Here is a 22,375-nt window from a genome sequence, read left to right on the forward strand (position 1 = left end):
TGCCATGCGGTAAAGGCCTTTAGCTGTATAAAGACCCTGTTAGACTTTAAATGTTTAATTAGTCACAGACTGTAAATAGTTTAATTGTATCTAACAGAACATATAAAAAATAATGTAAAAACATGAATTGTGTAAATATATTGTGGGGTTCATCAGGGAAGCTGACTGTCCAGCTATAGCGTTAGTGACTGTGGAGCAGCCCTGCTGTAAATATACAGATATTGGGGGTCATTCCGAGTTGTTCGCTCGGTAAAAATCTTCGCATCGCAGCGATTTTCCGCTTAATGCGCATGCGCAATGTCCGCACTGCGACTGCGCCAAGTAAATTTGCTATGCAGTTAGGAATTTTACTCACGACTTTTTCATCGTTCTGGCGATCGTAATGTGATTGACAGGAAATGGGTGTTACTGGGCGGAAACAGGCCGTTTTATGGGCGTGTGGGAAAAACGCTACCGTTTCCGGAAAAAACGCAGGAGTGGCCGGAGAAACGGAGGAGTGTCTGGCCGAACGCTGGGTGTGTTTGTGACGTCAAACCAGGAACGACAAGCACTGAAATGATCGCAGATGCCGAGTAAGTCTGGAGCTACTCAGAAACTGCTACGAGGTGTGTAATCGCAATATTGCGAATACATCGTTCGCAATTTTAAGATGCTAAGATTCACTCCCAGTAGGCGGCGGCTTAGCATGAGCAAATCTGCTAAAATCCGCTTGCGAGCGAACAACTCGGAATGACCCTCCATTATGTATAGTCTGAGTCTAAATAACACGTATTAGATTTGCTGACTTCCCAAACTCCTGCACACAAAGTCCCCAGGTGATCATTACCTGTATTTCCTTATTTCCATCATTGCAGGTAATGAAGAGAGTGAGACAACCTTCTAATGGATAGTTTATGTCCCTGGGATAAATGACATGTGCCTGCAACACTATTACTGGCACAGCGCTGAGAAATTCTGCACGCTATAAGTATACACAGAGGGCATATGAAAGGCGGCTCAGCTGCATCTCCGAGAAAACAAGGTGAGGAAAAAAAGTGCTGTAATCGCATTTCAGGAAAACTGCTTAGTGCCGAAACGCTTCACCGACTCCTAAATAACCTCAAACACTGTCATATATTTAGTCTGCTGTTCCAGGCTGGAAATTCTCCTCTGTGGATGACTGTATGTTCCCACACTGAGTAATTGCACCAGGCTCTCCGTGTTCTGGCCATTCCCTAACAGCCGGATCTGTCCAGTCTGTACATTTCTATACATGCGACTGGGCCAAATGCGAAAGTGATGGGTGTAGAAGACGAGACAGACAGCATGCATTCACTGCGTCGGCAATCAAAATGTCAACACCGCAATGTAAATTGATATCATGTGGATGTGGTTAAAATGTTGACTTCTAACCTGCTAACTACTGCAAAATTTCAACATGAACAAAATGCTGAGATAGTGGAAATGCCAACATTAGGGTTAGGCTTAGGGGTTAGGGTTAGCATTAGGGGTAAAGGTTAGATTTAGGGGTTGTGGTTAGCATTAGGGGTTAGGGTTACATTTAGGGGTTAGGGTTAGCATTAGGGGTAAAGGTTAGATTTAGGGGTTGTGGTTAGCATTAGGGGTTAGGGTTACATTTAGGGGTTTGGGTTAGAATTAGAGGTTAGGGTTAGCATTAGGGGTTAGGATTAGAATTAGGGGTTAGGGTTACATTTAGGGGTTAGGGTTAGCATTAGGGGTAAAGGTTAGATTTAGGGGTTGTGGCTAGCATTAGGGGTTAGGATTAGAATTAGGGGTTAGGGTTACATTTAGCGGTTAGGGTTAGCATTAGGGGTAAAGGTTAGATTTAGGGGTTGTGGCTAGCATTAGGGGTTAGGATTAGAATTAGGGGTTAGGGTTACATTTAGGGGTTAGGGTTAGCATTAGGGGTAAAGGTTAGATTTAGGGGTTGTGGTTAGCATTAGGGGTTAGGGTTACATTTAGGGGTTTGGGTTAGAATTAGGGGTTAGGGTTAGAATTAGAGGTTAGGGTTAGCATTAGGGGTTAGGGTTAGAATTAGGGGTTAGGGTTAGAATTAGGGGTTAGGGTTACATTTAGGGGTTAGGGTTAGCATTAGGGGTAAAGGTTAGATTTAGGGGTTGTGGTTAGCATTAGGGGTTAGGATTAGATTTAGGGGTTGTGGCTAGCATTAGGGGTTAGGGTTAGCATTAGGGGTTGGGGTTAGCATTTGGGATACTTTAAAAATGCATTGTCAACAATGTTACCATTTTGACAGGTAGTAGTGTCGACATGGTGACTGTTCCAAATCCAGAGAGATACAGATTCTGATTTGTAAGTAATGCAAAAAAAGCAAGTAAGTGTATCTGTAACAAACCATGGCCCTCATTCCGAGTTGTTCGCTCGGAAAAAATCTTCGCATCGCAGCGATTTTCCGCTTAATGCGCATGCGCAATGTCCGCACTGCGACTGCGCCAAGTAAATTTGCTATGCACCTAGTAATTTTACTCACGGCTTTTTCATCGTTCTGGCGATCGTAATGTGATTGACAGGAAATGGGTGTTACTGGGCGGAAACAGGCCGTTTTATGGGCGTGTGGGGAAAAACGCTACAGTTTCCGGAAAAAACGCAGGAGTGGCCGGAGAAACGGGGGAGTGTCTGGGCGAACGCTGGGTGTGTTTGTGACGTCAAACCAGGAACGACAAGCGCTGAACTGATCGCAGATGCCGAGTAAGTCTGAAGCTACTCAGAAACTGCTACGAGGTGTGTAATCGCAATATTGCGATTACTTCGTTCGCAATTTTAAGATGCTAAGATTCACTCCCAGTAGGCGGCGGCTTAGCGTGAGCAACTCTGCTAAAATCGCCTTGCGAGCGAACAACTCGGAATGAGGGCCCATGTGCAATGTGAAGGGAGCAAATACATTTATGCCGCAAAAATGATGGCTGCTTTTGCATGTAGCCCACAAATGTTAGACAGCTATATTGTTTCACTGCAATTTATATTTTAGTTTGGACACGCCAAACCCAAATCTAACTCTCTCTGCATGTTACATCTGCCCCACCTGCAGTGCACATGGTATTGCCCAGGTGCACAGTTTTTTCCAGATGTTTTGTCAGACAAGACATATAGGGGGTAATTCAGACCTGATCACTGGGCAGCGATTTTTGCAGCCCTGCGATCAGATAGTCGCCGTCTACTGGGGAGTGTATTTTCACTGTGCAAGTGTGGATCGCATGTGTAGCAGAGCTGTACAAACTGATTGTGTGCAGTCTCTGCGCAGCTCAGGACTTACTCAGCCGCTGCGATCACATCAGCCTGTCCGGGACCGGAATTGACATCAGACACCCTTCCTGCAAACACTTGGATACGCCTCCGTTTTTCCAAAAAACTATCCTGAAAAAGGTCAGTTGCCACCCACAAACGCCCTCTTCCTGTCAATCTCCCTGCGAACGCCCGTGCAAGTGAATCCTTCGCACAAACCCGTCGCTGACCGGTGATTCGCTTTGCAGCTGTCCGTCGCGCCTGCGCATTGCGGTGCATTCGCAGTTTGTATCTGATCGCCCGCTGTGCGAAAATGCACATCAGTGATCAGGTCAGAATTACCCCCATAGTGGCCATGATCAAACTTTATATGGATGTGTCTGTCATAGATCTCCAGTGATTGCAGTAGGGACCCATTGCTCCCTACTATCACATAATACAGCTCTTGTCTTCTTCAACCATATTGCAAGGTTCAATGACGACTGTAGCATTACGTGGTTCTGTCTGCAGGTTTAATATCACCGCGCAGTGCGCAGGTTTCAGCCCCAAACGACAAATTTACTACATTTGTAATCTGGAAACTGAACCCTGAAACTGGATTTGATCTGAATTGCATGACATTTGAGTAAACCACATGATAAAACTGAAAGAAAACAATTTGGTTTTAACGCTTCAATTTAGGGAACCTGAAACCAATCGGGCCCCATCAGCGTGCCCCATTCAAAGAAAAAACATATCAATCATGTCGTTCCCCCAATTACGTTTGTAGTGCGGTACCAATCATCTTCTTATTCTTTCAATCTGATGCATTATGCAATCTATAAATAAAACTCAAAAGACAGAAATCAGTCTCATTACAACATGAGTTAATTCTGGTAAGCCAGCCTACTTAGTGGCCAGACAGCCAATCGGGAGAGGTCTCTGTTTGGTAGGACTGTAAGTGGGGAGGGGGAGGGGGGGGGGGGGTTCTGGTTGCCTGGAAACCCCCCTCTTCTTGTATTATTTAGAAGTTCAGAGTATTTAAGCGGGGTTGTTGTACTTAGAGAGGGATTTCCATTTATTAGGGTTTGATTATTTGTCTAGCTAGAATAAAGCCCCACGGCAGTAGAACACATTCTCAGCGCACCTTTAGGTGACCATGAAACAAAGGTCATCCGTCTATTATCTCTCTAATTGTATGGGTCATGATTCACAAGACATTGTTCCAGAGTATTCATCCCCGGCTGGTGACTGATTCCTGGCCGCCTGCCCCTTATCTCATCCTGCATGCATGCTATGCGTGTGCATCACGTGGCTGCGATCTGATAACCTCAGGTCTGCTTTCTGTGCGCTTCTCTGTACCCTCACTTATTACTCTGTGGACCTTAAATCCAGCCGGTCGCTCCCACGTAAAGCGATAAATTGCTTATTTACAACATATGACAATGACTGAAAGAGCAGGAAATTGTTGCAGGGATTTATCCACTACCCAAATAGCACCAGACCCTACTTTATTCTACATCTGCCTGTTCATACCGAATGCCAGGGCCGCGGCTGTCTTGGTGGTTGCTTAGGGCGCCAGAGTTTAGGGGGTCCATAAAACACTGCATGAGAGAAATATTGTGCATTTACTTTCCAGGTGACGTCCGCTACCCACGCTACTGACATGAAGGAGAAACCAACAACAGTTTCTTGCCTGTGAATCTGCCGTGTGCTGTTGCTCCCCCCTATTGGTGATGTGGTATTGTCAGTGCAGTGCAGGATTATGATGTCATAACATAACGCCACACTCCCAAAAGAGAGTGCTCACACAATGGGGATTAGGGTTACCCCTATGTTCACGCCCGAATCTAACCTTTGCATATGATGCTGTTCAGGGGCAAACCATAGATTTCTAAAAGGTGGAGAATTCCAAATGCTTGAATTTAGACTAAATCTGGCTGGGCCACTAAGAGGGCAAAATTAGCATTTAATAAGCGATATGGTCTGCCTCATATATAGGTGGTCATTCCGAGTTGATCGCTAGCTGCTTTCGTTCGCTCTGCAGCGATGAGGCAATAAAAAAGGGCACTTCTGCGCATGTGTATGCGGTGCAGTGCGCACGCGCTTCGTACTGTTGCAACGAGCGATGTCGTTTCACACAAGGTCTAGCAAAGCTTTTCAGTCGCACTGCTGGCCGCAGAGTGATTGGCAGGAAGAGGGCGTTTCTGGGTGTCAACTGACCATTTTCAGGGAGTGTTCGGAAAAATGCAGGCGTGCCAGGAAAAACGCAGGCGTGGCTGGGCGAATGCAGGGCGCGTTCGTGACGTCAAAACAGGAACTAAACAGTCTGAAGTGATCGCAAGCGCTGAGTAGGTATTGAGCTACTCTAACACTGCACAAAAAAAGTTTGCCGCCGCTCTGCGATCCTTTCGTTCGCACTTCTGCTAAGCTACAATACACTCCCAGTGGGCGGGGGCATAGCGTTTGCACGGCTGCTAAAAACTGCTAGCGAGCGAACAACTCGGAATGACCACCATAGTGCAGCGTATGTAATACTTCATACATAAGATAACCAGTAGGAGACAGAAAAAAGTTTTCTCGGCACCATTCTCCCACCTCATGTTAAGACACCTGTCTCTTCTTCCTGGCAGCTACTCTCTAGTCGGGTGCACTCAGATGCACACACGCACGGGAGAAACTTATACAGCAAGTTGTGATCACAGTTCTGCTGATACCGTATTGTACACAACTGCTACTGTGGTCATGATCAGGGAAGTAGGGAATGGGGGGGTCCAGGCAATAGGAAACCCCCCCATCCTGCATTTGTATTTGACAGCACTGACATCAGTCCTGAAATGCCAGCAGAAAAAAAGTAAATCATTATAACATGAGATAATGAAACAAAAATCTAGCAACGTTTACAGTATACAGATGTATCCTTATACACCCAGCCTCAATACACCATGCCGCACAAGTTGTCGCCAGGTCTCATGAAGCTCTGCTAACTTCCGGTGTCTTTTTTTGCCAGAAATGCATCTTATTCGCAACGAGACTGTGGTGAGTAATGTGATATGTGACACTTGTATTTTGTGTGTGTACTGTCTGTATACGGAGCAGAACAGAACTTATTTTGGAAAAAGCTGCGGCTGCTACATTGTAGCACTTCATGTACAGGTCAGAGACTCAGTCACACTCAGATATGCAAGTGTCATATCAAATTAATCAGCACAGTCTCCTCGTGCGCCCTAGTCAAATTGCATTGCAAATAAGACACACTTTTGGCAAACAGAAAAGAAAAAAGGAAGACCGATACTAGAACATTCTCACGCTACCCAGCCAGGGCCGGTTCTAGACCTTGTGGCCCACTGCAGGCAAAATGGCAGTGACGTGCGGTGGGGTGAGGCAGAGCCTTTCCTGTCATACTAACATTTGTGCCAACATTTTGACTGTATAAAGTATATGGAAAATACAAAAAATTTGTTTGAAATATCTTCTTTGCATTATTCTTATAATTTTTATAGCCAAAACTCTGAAGTAAAAAGTCTATGGCAGGGGAGGCACTGCTTCACCTGCCAATCTTTTCTGCACATCTCTGATTAACACTAACCAAATTTCCAGGAGTTTATACTGCTGCACCTGTGTATAATGCCCAGATGTACCTTTGGCTCATATATTGCATGTAAATCTGGCTCTGGTGCTAGCCAGTGGCTCCTAAGCCATTTAGCTCACCGCACATCCCTGCAAAATGGGGCTAGTGCGCGCCGGAGGCGTGCGTACAAAAATAGGGGTGTGGCTTCATAGGGATGGGGCGTGGCCACAGTTATGTCCCCTGTAGTTATGCCCCCTGTAGTTGTGCCCCCTGTAGATTTGCCCCCTGTAGTTGTGCCCCCAGTAGATTTTCCCCCTGTAGATGTGCCCCCTGTAGATGTGCCCCCTGTAGTTGTGCCCCCAGTAGTTGTACCACCTGCAGTAGATTTGCCCCCAATAGATTTTCCCCCAGTATATGTGCCCCCTGTAGTTGTGTGGGTGTGGTTCGTTTTATCGACAGTATCTAGGTCGACAATGTTTAAGTCGACCACTATTGGTCGACAGTCACTAGGTCGACATGGATGGAAGGTCGACAGGGTTTCTAGGTCGACATGTGCAAGGTCGACAGGTCTAAAGGTCGACATGAGGATTTTTATTTTTTTGGGTGTCGTTTTCTTCGTAAAGTGATCGGGATCCCAAATTAGTGCACCGCGTCCCCTCGCATGGTGCCTTCGCTCCGCTACCGCTTTGCTCGGCACACTTTACCGTTCCAATCGTAGTCCACGTGGATCGTTAAGTATGAAAAAATCCCCCCCCAAAAAAATTTGAAAAACTCATGTCGACCTTTAGACCTGTCGACCTAGCACATGTCGACCTAGAAACCCTGTCGACCTTCCATCCATGTCGACCTAGTGACTGTCGACCTATAGTGGTCGACCTAAACATTGTCGACCTAGACACTGTCAATCTTCAGACCGGATCCCAGTTGTGTCCCAGTACATTTGCCCCCTGTAGATGTGCCCCCTGTAGATGTGCCCCCTGTAGATGTGCCCCCTGTAGTTGTGTCCCAGTACATTTGCCCCAGTAGTTGTACCCCCCTGTAGTTGTGCCCTTTAGTAGCGCCGCTTACAAACACACACAAAAAAAACTCACCAGCCCCGTTCCTGCTTCCCGTCCGCTGACTATCCGCTCCTCTCTATGGGAGAAAAGTCATGACGTCTCTCCCATAGCGCCACACAGACAGACACTAGGGGTCAATTATGACCTCTAGTGTCTGACAATGGTGCCGGCTGCAGCGGGCACCCACACAGCCCACGGCGCCTGCTGCAGCCGTAGTGCGGGTTGCGGGGTGCTGGTGGGCGGCGGGCACCTGTGGGGTGACTGCAGCCGCGCCCGCAGGCAGCAGTGACCTGGGCACCCGCCCAGCTTGCCCGTGCCTAGATACGCTCCTGTACCCAGTGTGCCAAGAGGGGCTGTTTGGTGTGACTGCAGCAAGATGTATGAGGACACATCTGTATGTGTATTTTTGTATATGATAGAATGACGGAACATCTGGTATTGTATATACTGTGGTATTGTATATACTGCCTGTTTACATTTGGAATATTGAGATAAATGTATGGAACCCTCTACATAAACGGAAATGTATACACTCACTTGTTATTCAGTGCTGCTACTCCGACAGTGCTCCGGGGAGTTGACATACTGGCTACGTAATTCCACTGGCGTGCCTGAGGATCCCAGCGCTCCACCGTGTCCAGGTAGCTCCACCCATCGTGGCCTCCCACGGCGTACATCGGCCCCTCCAGTACAGCCACGCCTTCACACACATTGACAAACAAATGTCATTTACTCATTATGAGAAACAAAGCGTTCAGACATTTGTACTATAGTCGTAAATCAAAGTTTCTAGTGATCTCATCACCGCTAATTGGAGAACAGTAAACGAAAGCTATTATTTCTCTGTAGACTCACAGAACAATGCATATTTAATCATCTTCGTTTGGAACGAGCATTATTAATTTAAGAGTTGAGTGTTCGGCACGTGCTTTGATTCCTGTATGACAATGAAATGTATTTAAGTTCTCTGAAGAGCCTCAGTCTATGTTTTATTTATACACTTTCCTAATTAGTGGCTCACAGAGGAAGCCGGTGTCACGTGCTGACAGATAAGGTTTGTGCCTTGCATCCGAAGGTTGCAGGAGCTACACATTTCCTGTAGCAGTAAATTGGCACTGGAGCAAAACGGAAACAAATCCGCTGACCTGGTATATTCTGTGTCCAATGAGAGTTTCAGATGGATATAAACGGCTCAGCGACTTTCCTTTTCTATTGTTCCAATGCTGATTTGGAAAAATAGAAGCAAAAAAGCAGCTGAAATTGGTAACAAACCTAAGATAATGATGGGATGTGCTAGAAAGTACAAGTTAAAAATAGAAAAATATATATATACAGTAATTAGGAGAGAGTTAATTTAATGGCACTAATTTCTTCCAACAGTCCAAAGAGTGATACATTAGTTGGCTATTGTAAAATTGTATCATGTGCGTGAGTGTGTGCTAGGGAATTTAGAGTGTAAGCTCCAATGTGTTAGGGACTGATGTAAATTACTGTACATAGGGGGTCATTCTGAGTTGATCGCTCGCTGCCGATTTTTACAGCGCAGCGATCAGATGAAAAAATGGCATTTATGCGCATGCGTATGCCCCGCAATGCGCACGCGCGACGTACGGGTACAAAGCTCTTTGTGGTTGTGCACAGGTTCTAGCAAAGTTTTCCTTCGCACTGGCAGCCGCAAGAAGATAGACAGGAAGGGGGCGTTTCTGGGTGTCAACTGACCGTTTTCAAGGAGTGTTTGCAAAAACGCAGACATGTCTGAAAAAACGCAGGCGTGGCTGGGCGTTCGCTGGGCGGGTGTATGATGTCAAATCCGGACATGAATAAACTGAAGTGATCGCAAGCGCTGAGTAGGTTCAGAGCTACTCTGAAACTGCACAAACTGTTTTTGCAGAGCTCGGCTGCACATGCGTTCGCACTTCTGCTAAGCTGAAATACACTCCCCAGTGGGCGGCGGCATAGCGTTTGCACTGCTGCTAAAACTAGCCAGCGAGCGATCAACTCGGAATGACCCCCATAGGGCCTAATTCAAGGTTGATTGTAAAACAGCATTTTCCTATAATGGGGAAAACCATGTGCACTGCAGGTGGGGCAGATGTAACATGTGCAGAGAGAGTTACATTTGGGTTTGGTTGGGTTCGGTTGAGAGTTAGACACAATGTCCCTACAAACCCAAGCAGAGCGTGTATAAGATAAGCATTACATGTGGGGTCAGGCCTCTGCCATCAAGGGGGGACTATGGGGACTACAGTCCCGGGCCCGGACTGAAATGGGGTCCGAGTGGCTGCAGTCAGGGCCGGGGGCCATGCCAGCTGCCTGCCTGCGCACCTTGGAGGGACAGAGCTGCTGCGCTATTCTCACTACAGAGCCGGCCGTGAGGCAGTCGGAGCTCACGCACCAGCAGCCAATCAGGAGCGATGCGCAGGCAACTGGCCCTGACCCTGATTCTCACTGCTGCCTCCCGGGTCCCCTCAAAATGTAAGTTTAGTGAATGCAGGGGGGAGCAGTGGGGCCGTGTATTTAGTGTGTGTGTGTGTATGGGGGGGGAGGGGGGGGGCTGCCACATTTGTCAGTCCCAGGCCCCATCATTTCTGACGGCAGCCCTGTGTGGAGTGACCAGGGTCGTTTTAACAGAGGAGGGGATCCGTGTGCACCTCCGGGTGTGCCCCCTTCCAAGTCTACTGCGCATGCGCAGGTCTCCGGAAACATGGCGCCCACCGTGTTCCGGAGACCAAAATCACTGCTGCGTATGCACGGTGGCCATATTTTTGCCGCGACTACAGTGCCCGACGCGGGACTCTGGAAAAGTAAGTATAGTGTATATTTCTGCACAGTGGGAGTAATTCTAAGTTGATCGCAGCAGGAAATTTTTTAGCAGTTGGCCAAAACCATATGCACTGCAGGGGGGGCAGATGTAACATGTGCAGAGAGAGTTAGATTTGGGTGGGTTATTTTGTTTCTGTGCAGGGTAAATACTGGCTGCTTTATTTTTACACTGCAAATTAGATTGCAGATTGAACACACCACACCCAAATCTCTCTCTCTCTGCACATGTTACATCTGCCTCCCCTGCAGTGCCCATGAGCCCTCATTCCGAGTTGTTCGCTCGCTAGCTGCTATTAGCAGCATTGCACATGCTAAGCCGCCACCCTCTGGGAGTGTATCTTAGCTTAGCAGAATTGCGAACGAAAGATTAGCAGAATTGCGAATAGAAATTTCTTAGCAGTTTCTGAGTAGCTCGGGACTTACTCCTACACTGCGATCAGTTCAGTCAGTTTCATTCCTGGTTTGATGTCACACACATGCCCAGCGTTCTCCCAGCCACTCCCCCATTTCTCCAGACACTCCCGCGTTTTTCCCTGAAACGCCTGCGTTTTTCCGCACACTCCCATAAAACGGTCAGTTTCCGCCCAGAAACACCCACTTCCTGTCAATCACACTACGATCAGCAGAACGATGAAAAAACCTCGTTAGGCCGTGAGTAAAATACCAAACTTTAGTGCAAATTTACTTGGCGCAGGCGCACTGCGAACATTGCGCATGCGCAGTTTGCGACTAATCGCTCCGTAGTGAAAAAAAATAACGAGCGAACAACTCGGAATCACCCCCATGGTTTTGCCCAACTGCTAACAAAATTCCTGCTGCGATCAACTTGGAATTACCCCCAGTATCTTCTCCCTGATGTAAAGGACACAATTCATAGGTGGGTGTAGACACAATCGGGTTCCAGTTGTTAGATGGACAATGAATAGGTAGACAGTCAACACCATATGGTCGACATGCTTTAGGTTGACACGTTCAAAAGGTCAACATGAAAGTGATCAACAAACAAATGGTCGATACATTTTTCCTGTTTTTTTCCACATTTTGAGCGTTAGGGTTGGGCTGCCAGGAGAGACGGTTTGCGTTATGCACCAGGAAGACGGTTAGGGTTAGATTTGGGATAAGATAACAAAAAAAGTGTTGACCATTCGTGTGTCGACCTTTTTAATGTTGACCTTTTGAAAGTATCAACTTTTTGAACAGATGGAGCCACGCTAGTCGAGGCTCCATCTTTGGCTGGGCGGGCGCACCCAATGCCAAGAGCGTCTCTACCCGGCCGGGCGCCCCGTGACGGAGACGCTACCTATTCACTAGACTGGGAGAGCGTCTCTGTTGCGCGTCCGGATGGAGACGCTCTGAATGGGAAGACTCTCTGTGAACTCCCAGCGTGACTAGACGGACGGATTGCCAAGTCACGCCGGGAGTGCGCGCCCTGCGATGGTGCCGCCTCAGGTGAGCGCGGCTCCATCTGTATTTGTTGACCGTTCATCTATCTACCTTTTGTACCTGTTCACCTAAGTACATGTTGACCATATCATGTCGACCTATTAATTGTTGATCTTTAAATCCACACCCGCCACAACTGTGGCTGCATCTTTTTGGTGGTTTCCCGCCAGTAAGAAATGTGGCTAAAAAGCCATCCCCTGCCGTACATCTGTGCGTGTGAGTGTGCAAGTGTGGCCGTGACACTTCCATAAAACGTCCATTAGGCAGTCCGTTTCTGTGTACCTCAATATTTACCCCCCAGTCACCACCCGGGAACACCCAGCCATATTAGGGCTTTCAGTTCGGATCCTCGTCACTGCGTGCGACTAAATCAAGCCCTTCATACGTAACCTCCTTACCCAGCCCATGTCTGTGAGTGGACATCGGGGGCATCACAGACCACACTTTAGTGATCGGGTTGAAACACTCCACAGTGTTCGAGGTTTTCAGCCCATCTCTTCCCCCGACCACATACAGCTTATTATCGATCACCGCCACTCCGAACTGCAGCCGTCGGCTATTCATAGTGCCAATCTGTATCCAGCTGTTTGTCCTCAGGTCGTACTTCTCAATAGTCGTAGCACCTGCAACGCAAGAATAATCCCATCAGAGCAACGCATCAATCATTCACACACAATGTATCACACTAACAATGTAACTGTACAAAACAAGCAGAGGATGAAGACGAGTCATGGAGCTGCAGCGTGAGACTCATCATCAGACCCGAGACCTCCCCGCACCATGCTACTACTATAGTTACACCCTGACACCTCCCCGCACCATGCTACTACTATAGTTACACCCTGACACCTCCCCGCACCATGCTACTACTATAGTTACACCCTGACACCTCCCCGCACCATGCTACTACTATAGTTACACCCTGACACCTCCCCGCACCATGCTACTACTATAGTTACACCCTGACACCTCCCCGCACCATGCTACTACTATAGTTACACCCTGACACCTCCCCGCACCATGCTACTACTATAGTTACACCCTGACACCTCCCCGCACCATGCTACTACTATAGTTACACCCTGACACCTCCCCGCACCATGCTACTACTATAGTTACACCCTGACACCTCCCCGCACCATGCTACTACTATAGTTACACACTGACACCTCCCCGCACCATGCTACTACTATAGTTACACCCTGACACCTCCCCACACCATGCTACTACTATAGTTACACCCTGACACCTCCCTGTACCATGCTACTACTATAGTTACACACTGACACCTCCGCGCACCATGCTTCTACTATAGTTACACCCTGACACCTCCCCGCACCATGAAACTACTATAGTTACACCCTGACACCTCCCCGCACCATGCTACTACTATAGTTACACCCTGACACCTCCCCGCACCATGCTACTACTATAGTTACACACTGACACCTCCCCGCACCATGATACTACTATAGTTACACCCTGACACCTCCCCGCACCATGCTACTACTATAGTTACACCCCGACACCTCCCTGTACCATGCTACTACTATAGTTACACCCTGACACCTCCCCGCACCAAGCTACTACTATAGTTACACACTGACACCTCCCCGCACCATGCTACTACTATAGTTACACCCCGACACCTCCCTGTACCATGCTACTACTATAGTTACACCCTGACACCTCCCCGCACCATGCTACTACTATAGTTACACACTGACACCTCCCCGCACCATGCTACTACTATAGTTACACCCCGACACCTCCCTGTACCATGCTACTACTATAGTTACACCCTGACACCTCCCCGCACCATGCTACTACTATAGTTACACACTGACACCTCCCCGCACCATGCTACTACTATAGTTACACCCTGACACCTCCCCGCACCATGCTACTACTATAGTTACACCCTGACACCTCCCCGCACCATGCTACTACTATAGTTACACCCTGACACCTCCCCGCACCATGCTACTACTATAGTTACAGCCTGACACCTCCCCGCACCATGCTACTACTATAGTTACACCCTGACACCTCCCCGCACCATGCTACTACTATAGTTACACCCCGACACCTCCCTGTACCATGCTACTACTATAGTTACACACTGACACCTCCCCGCACCATGCTACTACTATAGTTACACCCCGACACCTCCCTGTACCATGCTACTACTATAGTTACACCCTGACACCTCCCCGCACCATGCTACTACTATAGTTACACACTGACACCTCCCTGTACCATGCTACTACTATAGTTACACCCCAACACCTCCCTGTACCATGCTACTACTATAGTTACACCCTGACACCTCCCCGCACCATGCTACTACTATAGTTACACACTGACACCTCCCCGCACCATGCTACTACTATAGTTACACCCCGACACCTCCCTGTACCATGCTACTACTATAGTTACACCCTGACACCTCCCCGCACCATGCTACTACTATAGTTACACACTGACACCTCCCCGCACCATGCTACTACTATAGTTACACCCTGACACCTCCCCGCACCATGCTACTACTATAGTTACACCCTGACACCTCCCCGCACCATGCTACTACTATAGTTACACCCTGACACCTCCCCGCACCATGCTACTACTATAGTTACAGCCTGACACCTCCCCGCACCATGCTACTACTATAGTTACACCCTGACACCTCCCCGCACCATGCTACTACTATAGTTACACCCCGACACCTCCCTGTACCATGCTACTACTATAGTTACACACTGACACCTCCCCGCACCATGCTACTACTATAGTTACACACTGACACCTCCCTGTACCATGCTACTACTATAGTTACACCCTGACACCTCCCCGCACCATGCTACTACTATAGTTACACACTGACACCTCCCCGCACCATGCTACTACTATAGTTACACCCCGACACCTCCCTGTACCATGCTACTACTATAGTTACACCCTGACACCTCCCCGCACCATGCTACTACTATAGTTACACACTGACACCTCCCCGCACCATGCTACTACTATAGTTACACCCCGACACCTCCCTGTACCATGCTACTACTATAGTTACACCCTGACACCTCCCCGCACCATGCTACTACTATAGTTACACACTGACACCTCCCCGCACCATGCTACTACTATAGTTACACCCTGACACCTCCCCGCACCATGCTACTACTATAGTTACACCCTGACACCTCCCCGCACCATGCTACTACTATAGTTACACCCTGACACCTCCCCGCACCATGCTACTACTATAGTTACACCCTGACACCTCCCCGCACCATGCTACTACTATAGTTACACACTGACACCTCCCCGCACCATGCTACTACTATAGTTGCACCCTGACACCTCCCCGCACCATGCTACTACTATAGTTACACACTGACACCTCCCCGCACCATGCTACTACTATAGTTACAGCCTGACACCTCCCCGCACCATGCTACTACTATAGTTACAGCCTGACACTTCCCCGCACCATGCTACTACTATAGTTACACCCTGACACCTCCCCGCACCATGCTACTACTATAGTTATACCCCGACACCTCCCTGTACCATGCTACTACTATAGTTAGACCCTGACACCTCCCCGCACCATGCTACTACTATAGTTACACCCTGACACCTCCCCGCACCATGCTACTACTATAGTTACATCCTGACACCTCCCCGCACCATGCTACTACTATAGTTACAGCCTGACACCTCCCCGCACCATGCTACTACTATAGTTACACCCTGACACCTCCCCGCACCATGCTACTACTATAGTTACCCTGACACCTCCCCGCACCATGCTACTACTATAGTTACACCCTGACACCTCCCCGCACCATGCTACTACTATAGTTACACACTGACACCTCCCCGCACCATGCTACTACTATAGTTACACCCCGACACCTCCCTTTACCATGCTACTACTATAGTTACACCCTGACACCTCCCCGCACCATGCTACTACTATAGTTACACCCTGACACCTCCCCGCACCATGCTACTACTATAGTTACACCCTGACACGTCCCCGCACCTTGCTACTACTATAGTTACACCCTGACACCTCCCCGCACCATGCTACTATAGTTACACCCTGACACCTCCCCGCACCATGCTACTACTATAGTTACACACTGACACCTCCCCGCACCATGCTACTACTATAGTCACACCCTGACACCTCCCCGCACCATGCTACTACTATAGTTACAGCCTGACACCTCCCCGCACCATGCTACTACTATAGTTACACACTGACACCTCCCCGCACCATGCTACTACTATAGTTACACCCTGACACCTCCCTGCACCATGCTACTACTATAGTTACACCCTGACACCTCCCCGCACCATGCTACTACTATAGTTACACACTGACACCTCCCCGCACCATGCTACTACTATAGTTACACCCTGACACCTCCCCACACCATGCTACTACTATAGTTACACCCTGACACCTCCCTGTACCATGCTACTACTATAGTTACACACTGACACCTCCGCGCACCATGCTTCTACTATAGTTACACCCTGACACCTCCCCGCACCATGAAACTACTATAGTTACACCCTGACACCTCCCCGCACCATGCTACTACTATAGTTACACCCTGACACCTCCCCGCACCATGCTACTACTATAGTTACACACTGACACCTACCCGCACCATGCTACTACTATAGTTACACCCTGACACCTCCCCGCACCATGCTACTACTATAGTTACACCCTGACACCTCCCCGCACCATGCTACTACTATAGTTACACACTGACACCTCCTCACACCATGCTACTACTATAGTTACACACTGACACCTCCCCGCACCATGCTACTACTATAGTTACACCCCGACACCTCCTCACACCATGCTACTACTATAGTTACACACTGACACCTCCCCGCACCATGCTACTACTATGGTTACACCCTGACACCTGTTTGCACAATCCTACTACTATAGTTACACCCTGACACCTCCCCGCACCATACTACTACTATAGTTACACCCTGACACCTCCCCGCACCATGCTACTACTATAGTTACAGCCTGACACCTCCCCGCACCATGCTACTACTATAATTACACACTGACACCTCCCTGCACCATGCTACTACTATAATTACACACTGACACCTCCCCGCACCATGCTACTACTATAGTTACACCCTGACACCTCCCCGCACCATGCTACTACTATAGTTACAGCCTGACACCTCCCCGCACCATGCTACTACTATAGTTACACCCTGACACCTCCCCGCACCATGCTACTACTATAGTTACACCCTGACACCTCCCCGCACCATGCTACTACTATAGTTACACCCTGACACCTCCCCGCACCATGCTACTACTATAGTTACACCCTGACACCTCCCTGCACCATGCTACTAGTATAGTTACACCCTGACACCTCCCCGCACCATGCTACTACTATAGTTACACACTGACACCTCCCCGCACCATGCCACTACTATAGTTACACCCTGACACCTCCCCGCACCATGCTACTACTATAGTTACAGCCTGACACCTCCCCGCACCATGCTACTACTATAGTTACCCTGACACCTCCCCGCACCATGCTACTACTATAGTTACACCCTGACACCTCCCCGCACCATGCTACTACTATAGTTACACCCTGACACCTCCCCGCACCATGCTACTACTATAGTTACACCCTGACACCTCCCCGCACCATGCTACTACTATAGTTACCCTGACACCTCCCCGCACCATGCTACTACTATAGTTACAGCCTGACACCTCCCCGCACCATGCTACTACTATAGTTACCCTGACACCTCCCCGCACCATGCTACTACTATAGTTACACCCTGACACCTCCCCGCACCATGCCACTACTATAGTTACACCCTGACACCTCCCCGCACCATGCTACTACTATAGTTACACCCTGACACCTCCCCGCACCATGCTACTACTATAGTTACCCTGACACCTCCCCGCACCATGCTACTACTATAGTTACACCCTGACACCTCCCCGCACCATGCTACTACTATAGTTACACCCTGACACCTCCCTGCACCATGCTACTACTATAGTTACACCCTGACACCTCCCCGCACCATGCTACTACTATAGTTACACACTGACACCTCCCCGCACCATGCTACTACTATAGTTACACCCTGACACCTCCCCGCACCATGCTACTACTATAGTTACAGCCTGACATCTCCCCGCACCATGCTACTACTATAGTTACACCCTGACACCTCACCGCACCATGCTACTACTATAGTTACACCCTGACACCTCCCCGCACCATGCTACTACTATAGTTACACACTGACACCTCCCCGCACCATGCTACTACTATAGTTACACCCTGACACCTCCCCGCACCATCCTACTACTATAGTTACACCCTGACACCTCCCCGCACCATGCTATTACTATAGTTACAGCCAGACACCTCCCCGCACCATGCTACTACTATAGTTACACCCTGACACCTCCCCGCACCATGATACTACTATAGTTACACCCTGACACCTCCCCGCACCATGCTACTACTATAGTTACACACTGACACCTCCCCGCACCATGCTACTACTATAGTTACACACTGACACCTCCCCGCACCATGCTACTACTATAGTTGCACCCTGACACCTCCCCGCACCATGCTACTACTATAGTTACACACTGACACCTCCCCGCACCATGCTACTACTATAGTTACAGCCTGACACCTCCCCGCACCATGCTACTACTATAGTTACAGCCTGACACTTCCCCGCACCATGCTACTACTATAGTTACACCCTGACACCTCCCCGCACCATGCTACTACTATAGTTATACCCCGACACCTCCCTGTACCATGCTACTACTATAGTTAGACCCTGACACCTCCCCGCACCATGCTACTACTATAGTTACACCCTGACACCTCCCCGCACCATGCTACTACTATAGTTACATCCTGACACCTCCCCGCACCATGCTACTACTATAGTTACAGCCTGACACCTCCCCGCACCATGCTACTACTATAGTTACACCCTGACACCTCCCCGCACCATGCTACTACTATAGTTACCCTGACACCTCCCCGCACCATGCTACTACTATAGTTACACCCTGACACCTCCCCGCACCATGCTACTACTATAGTTACACACTGACACCTCCCCGCACCATGCTACTACTATAGTTACACCCCGACACCTCCCTTTACCATGCTACTACTATAGTTACACCCTGACACCTCCCCGCACCATGCTACTACTATAGTTACACCCTGACACCTCCCCGCACCATGCTACTACTATAGTTACACCCTGACACGTCCCCGCACCTTGCTACTACTATAGTTACACCCTGACACCTCCCCGCACCATGCTACTATAGTTACACCCTGACACCTCCCCGCACCATGCTACTACTATAGTTACACACTGACACCTCCCCGCACCATGCTACTACTATAGTCACACCCTGACACCTCCCCGCACCATGCTACTACTATAGTTACAGCCTGACACCTCCCCGCACCATGCTACTACTATAGTTACACACTGACACCTCCCCGCACCATGCTACTACTATAGTTACACCCTGACACCTCCCCGCACCATGCTACTACTATAGTTACACCCTGACACCTCCCCGCACCATGCTACTACTATAGTTACACACTGACACCTCCCCGCACCATGCTACTACTATAGTTACACCCTGACACCTCCCCACACCATGCTACTACTATAGTTACACCCTGACACCTCCCTGTACCATGCTACTACTATAGTTACACACTGACACCTCCGCGCACCATGCTTCTACTATAGTTACACCCTGACACCTCCCCGCACCATGAAACTACTATAGTTACACCCTGACACCTCCCCGCACCATGCTACTACTATAGTTACACCCTGACACCTCCCCGCACCATGCTACTACTATAGTTACACACTGACACCTACCCGCACCATGCTACTACTATAGTTACACCCTGACACCTCCCCGCACCATGCTACTACTATAGTTACACCCTGACACCTCCCCGCACCATGCTACTACTATAGTTACACACTGACACCTCCTCACACCATGCTACTACTATAGTTACACACTGACACCTCCCCGCACCATGCTACTACTATAGTTACACCCCGACACCTCCTCACACCATGCTACTACTATAGTTACACACTGACACCTCCCCGCACCATGCTACTACTATGGTTACACCCTGACACCTGTTTGCACAATCCTACTACTATAGTTACACCCTGACACCTCCCCGCACCATACTACTACTATAGTTACACCCTGACACCTCCCCGCACCATGCTACTACTATAGTTACAGCCTGACACCTCCCCGCACCATGCTACTACTATAATTACACACTGACACCTCCCTGCACCATGCTACTACTATAATTACACACTGACACCTCCCCGCACCATGCTACTACTATAGTTACACCCTGACACCTCCCCGCACCATGCTACTACTATAGTTACAGCCTGACACCTCCCCGCACCATGCTACTACTATAGTTACACCCTGACACCTCCCCGCACCATGCTACTACTATAGTTACACCCTGACACCTCCCCGCACCATGCTACTACTATAGTTACACCCTGACACCTCCCCGCACCATGCTACTACTATAGTTACACCCTGACACCTCCCTGCACCATGCTACTAGTATAGTTACACCCTGACACCTCCCCGCACCATGCTACTACTATAGTTACACACTGACACCTCCCCGCACCATGCCACTACTATAGTTACACCCTGACACCTCCCCGCACCATGCTACTACTATAGTTACAGCCTGACACCTCCCCGCACCATGCTACTACTATAGTTACCCTGACACCTCCCCGCACCATGCTACTACTATAGTTACACCCTGACACCTCCCCGCACCATGCTACTACTATAGTTACACCCTGACACCTCCCCGCACCATGCTACTACTATAGTTACACCCTGACACCTCCCCGCACCATGCTACTACTATAGTTACCCTGACACCTCCCCGCACCATGCTACTACTATAGTTACAGCCTGACACCTCCCCGCACCATGCTACTACTATAGTTACCCTGACACCTCCCCGCACCATGCTACTACTATAGTTACACCCTGACACCTCCCCGCACCATGCCACTACTATAGTTACACCCTGACACCTCCCCGCACCATGCTACTACTATAGTTACACCCTGACACCTCCCCGCACCATGCTACTACTATAGTTACCCTGACACCTCCCCGCACCATGCTACTACTATAGTTACACCCTGACACCTCCCCGCACCATGCTACTACTATAGTTACACCCTGACACCTCCCTGCACCATGCTACTACTATAGTTACACCCTGACACCTCCCCGCACCATGCTACTACTATAGTTACACACTGACACCTCCCCGCACCATGCTACTACTATAGTTACACCCTGACACCTCCCCGCACCATGCTACTACTATAGTTACAGCCTGACATCTCCCCGCACCATGCTACTACTATAGTTACACCCTGACACCTCACCGCACCATGCTACTACTATAGTTACACCCTGACACCTCCCCGCACCATGCTACTACTATAGTTACACACTGACACCTCCCCGCACCATGCTACTACTATAGTTACACCCTGACACCTCCCCGCACCATCCTACTACTATAGTTACACCCTGACACCTCCCCGCACCATGCTATTACTATAGTTACAGCCAGACACCTCCCCGCACCATGCTACTACTATAGTTACACCCTGACACCTCCCCGCACCATGATACTACTATAGTTACACCCTGACACCTCCCCGCACCATGCTACTACTATAGTTACACACTGACACCTCCCCGCACCATGCTACTACTATAGTTACACACTGACACCTCCCCGTACCATGCTACTACTATGGTTACACCCTGACACCTCCCCGCACCATGCTACTACTATAGTTACACCCCGACACCTCCTCACACCATTCTACTACTATAGTTACACACTGACACCTCCCCGCACCATGCTACTACTGTAGTTACACACTGACACCTCCCCGCACTATGCTACTACTATAGTTACACCCCGACAACTCCTCACACCATGCTACTACTATAGTTACACACTGACACCTCCCCGCACAATGCTACTACTATGGTTACACCCTGACACCTGTTTGCACAATACTACTACTATAGTTACACCCTGAC

The 22,375-nt window shown here is 49.0% G+C and overlaps 1 protein-coding gene across 1 annotated transcript in view; it reads right to left on the minus strand.

The window, feature by feature from the left end:
• The window catches only part of KLHL4 (kelch like family member 4), a 299,589-nt gene that overhangs the window by 21,949 nt on the left and 255,265 nt on the right, over positions 1–22,375 (minus strand). Inside the window, exons 7-8 of the mRNA XM_063938383.1 lie at positions 12,513–12,737; positions 8,386–8,548 (exon numbers count right to left, since the gene is read on the minus strand). Of these exons, the coding sequence (XP_063794453.1) occupies positions 8,386–8,548; positions 12,513–12,737 (388 nt within the window). The remainder of the gene's footprint in view (positions 1–8,385; positions 8,549–12,512; positions 12,738–22,375) is intronic.

The sequence above is a fragment of the Pseudophryne corroboree genome, chromosome 8 (genome assembly GCF_028390025.1).
Source record: "Pseudophryne corroboree isolate aPseCor3 chromosome 8, aPseCor3.hap2, whole genome shotgun sequence".
NCBI classification, from domain to species: Eukaryota; Metazoa; Chordata; class Amphibia; order Anura; family Myobatrachidae; genus Pseudophryne; species Pseudophryne corroboree.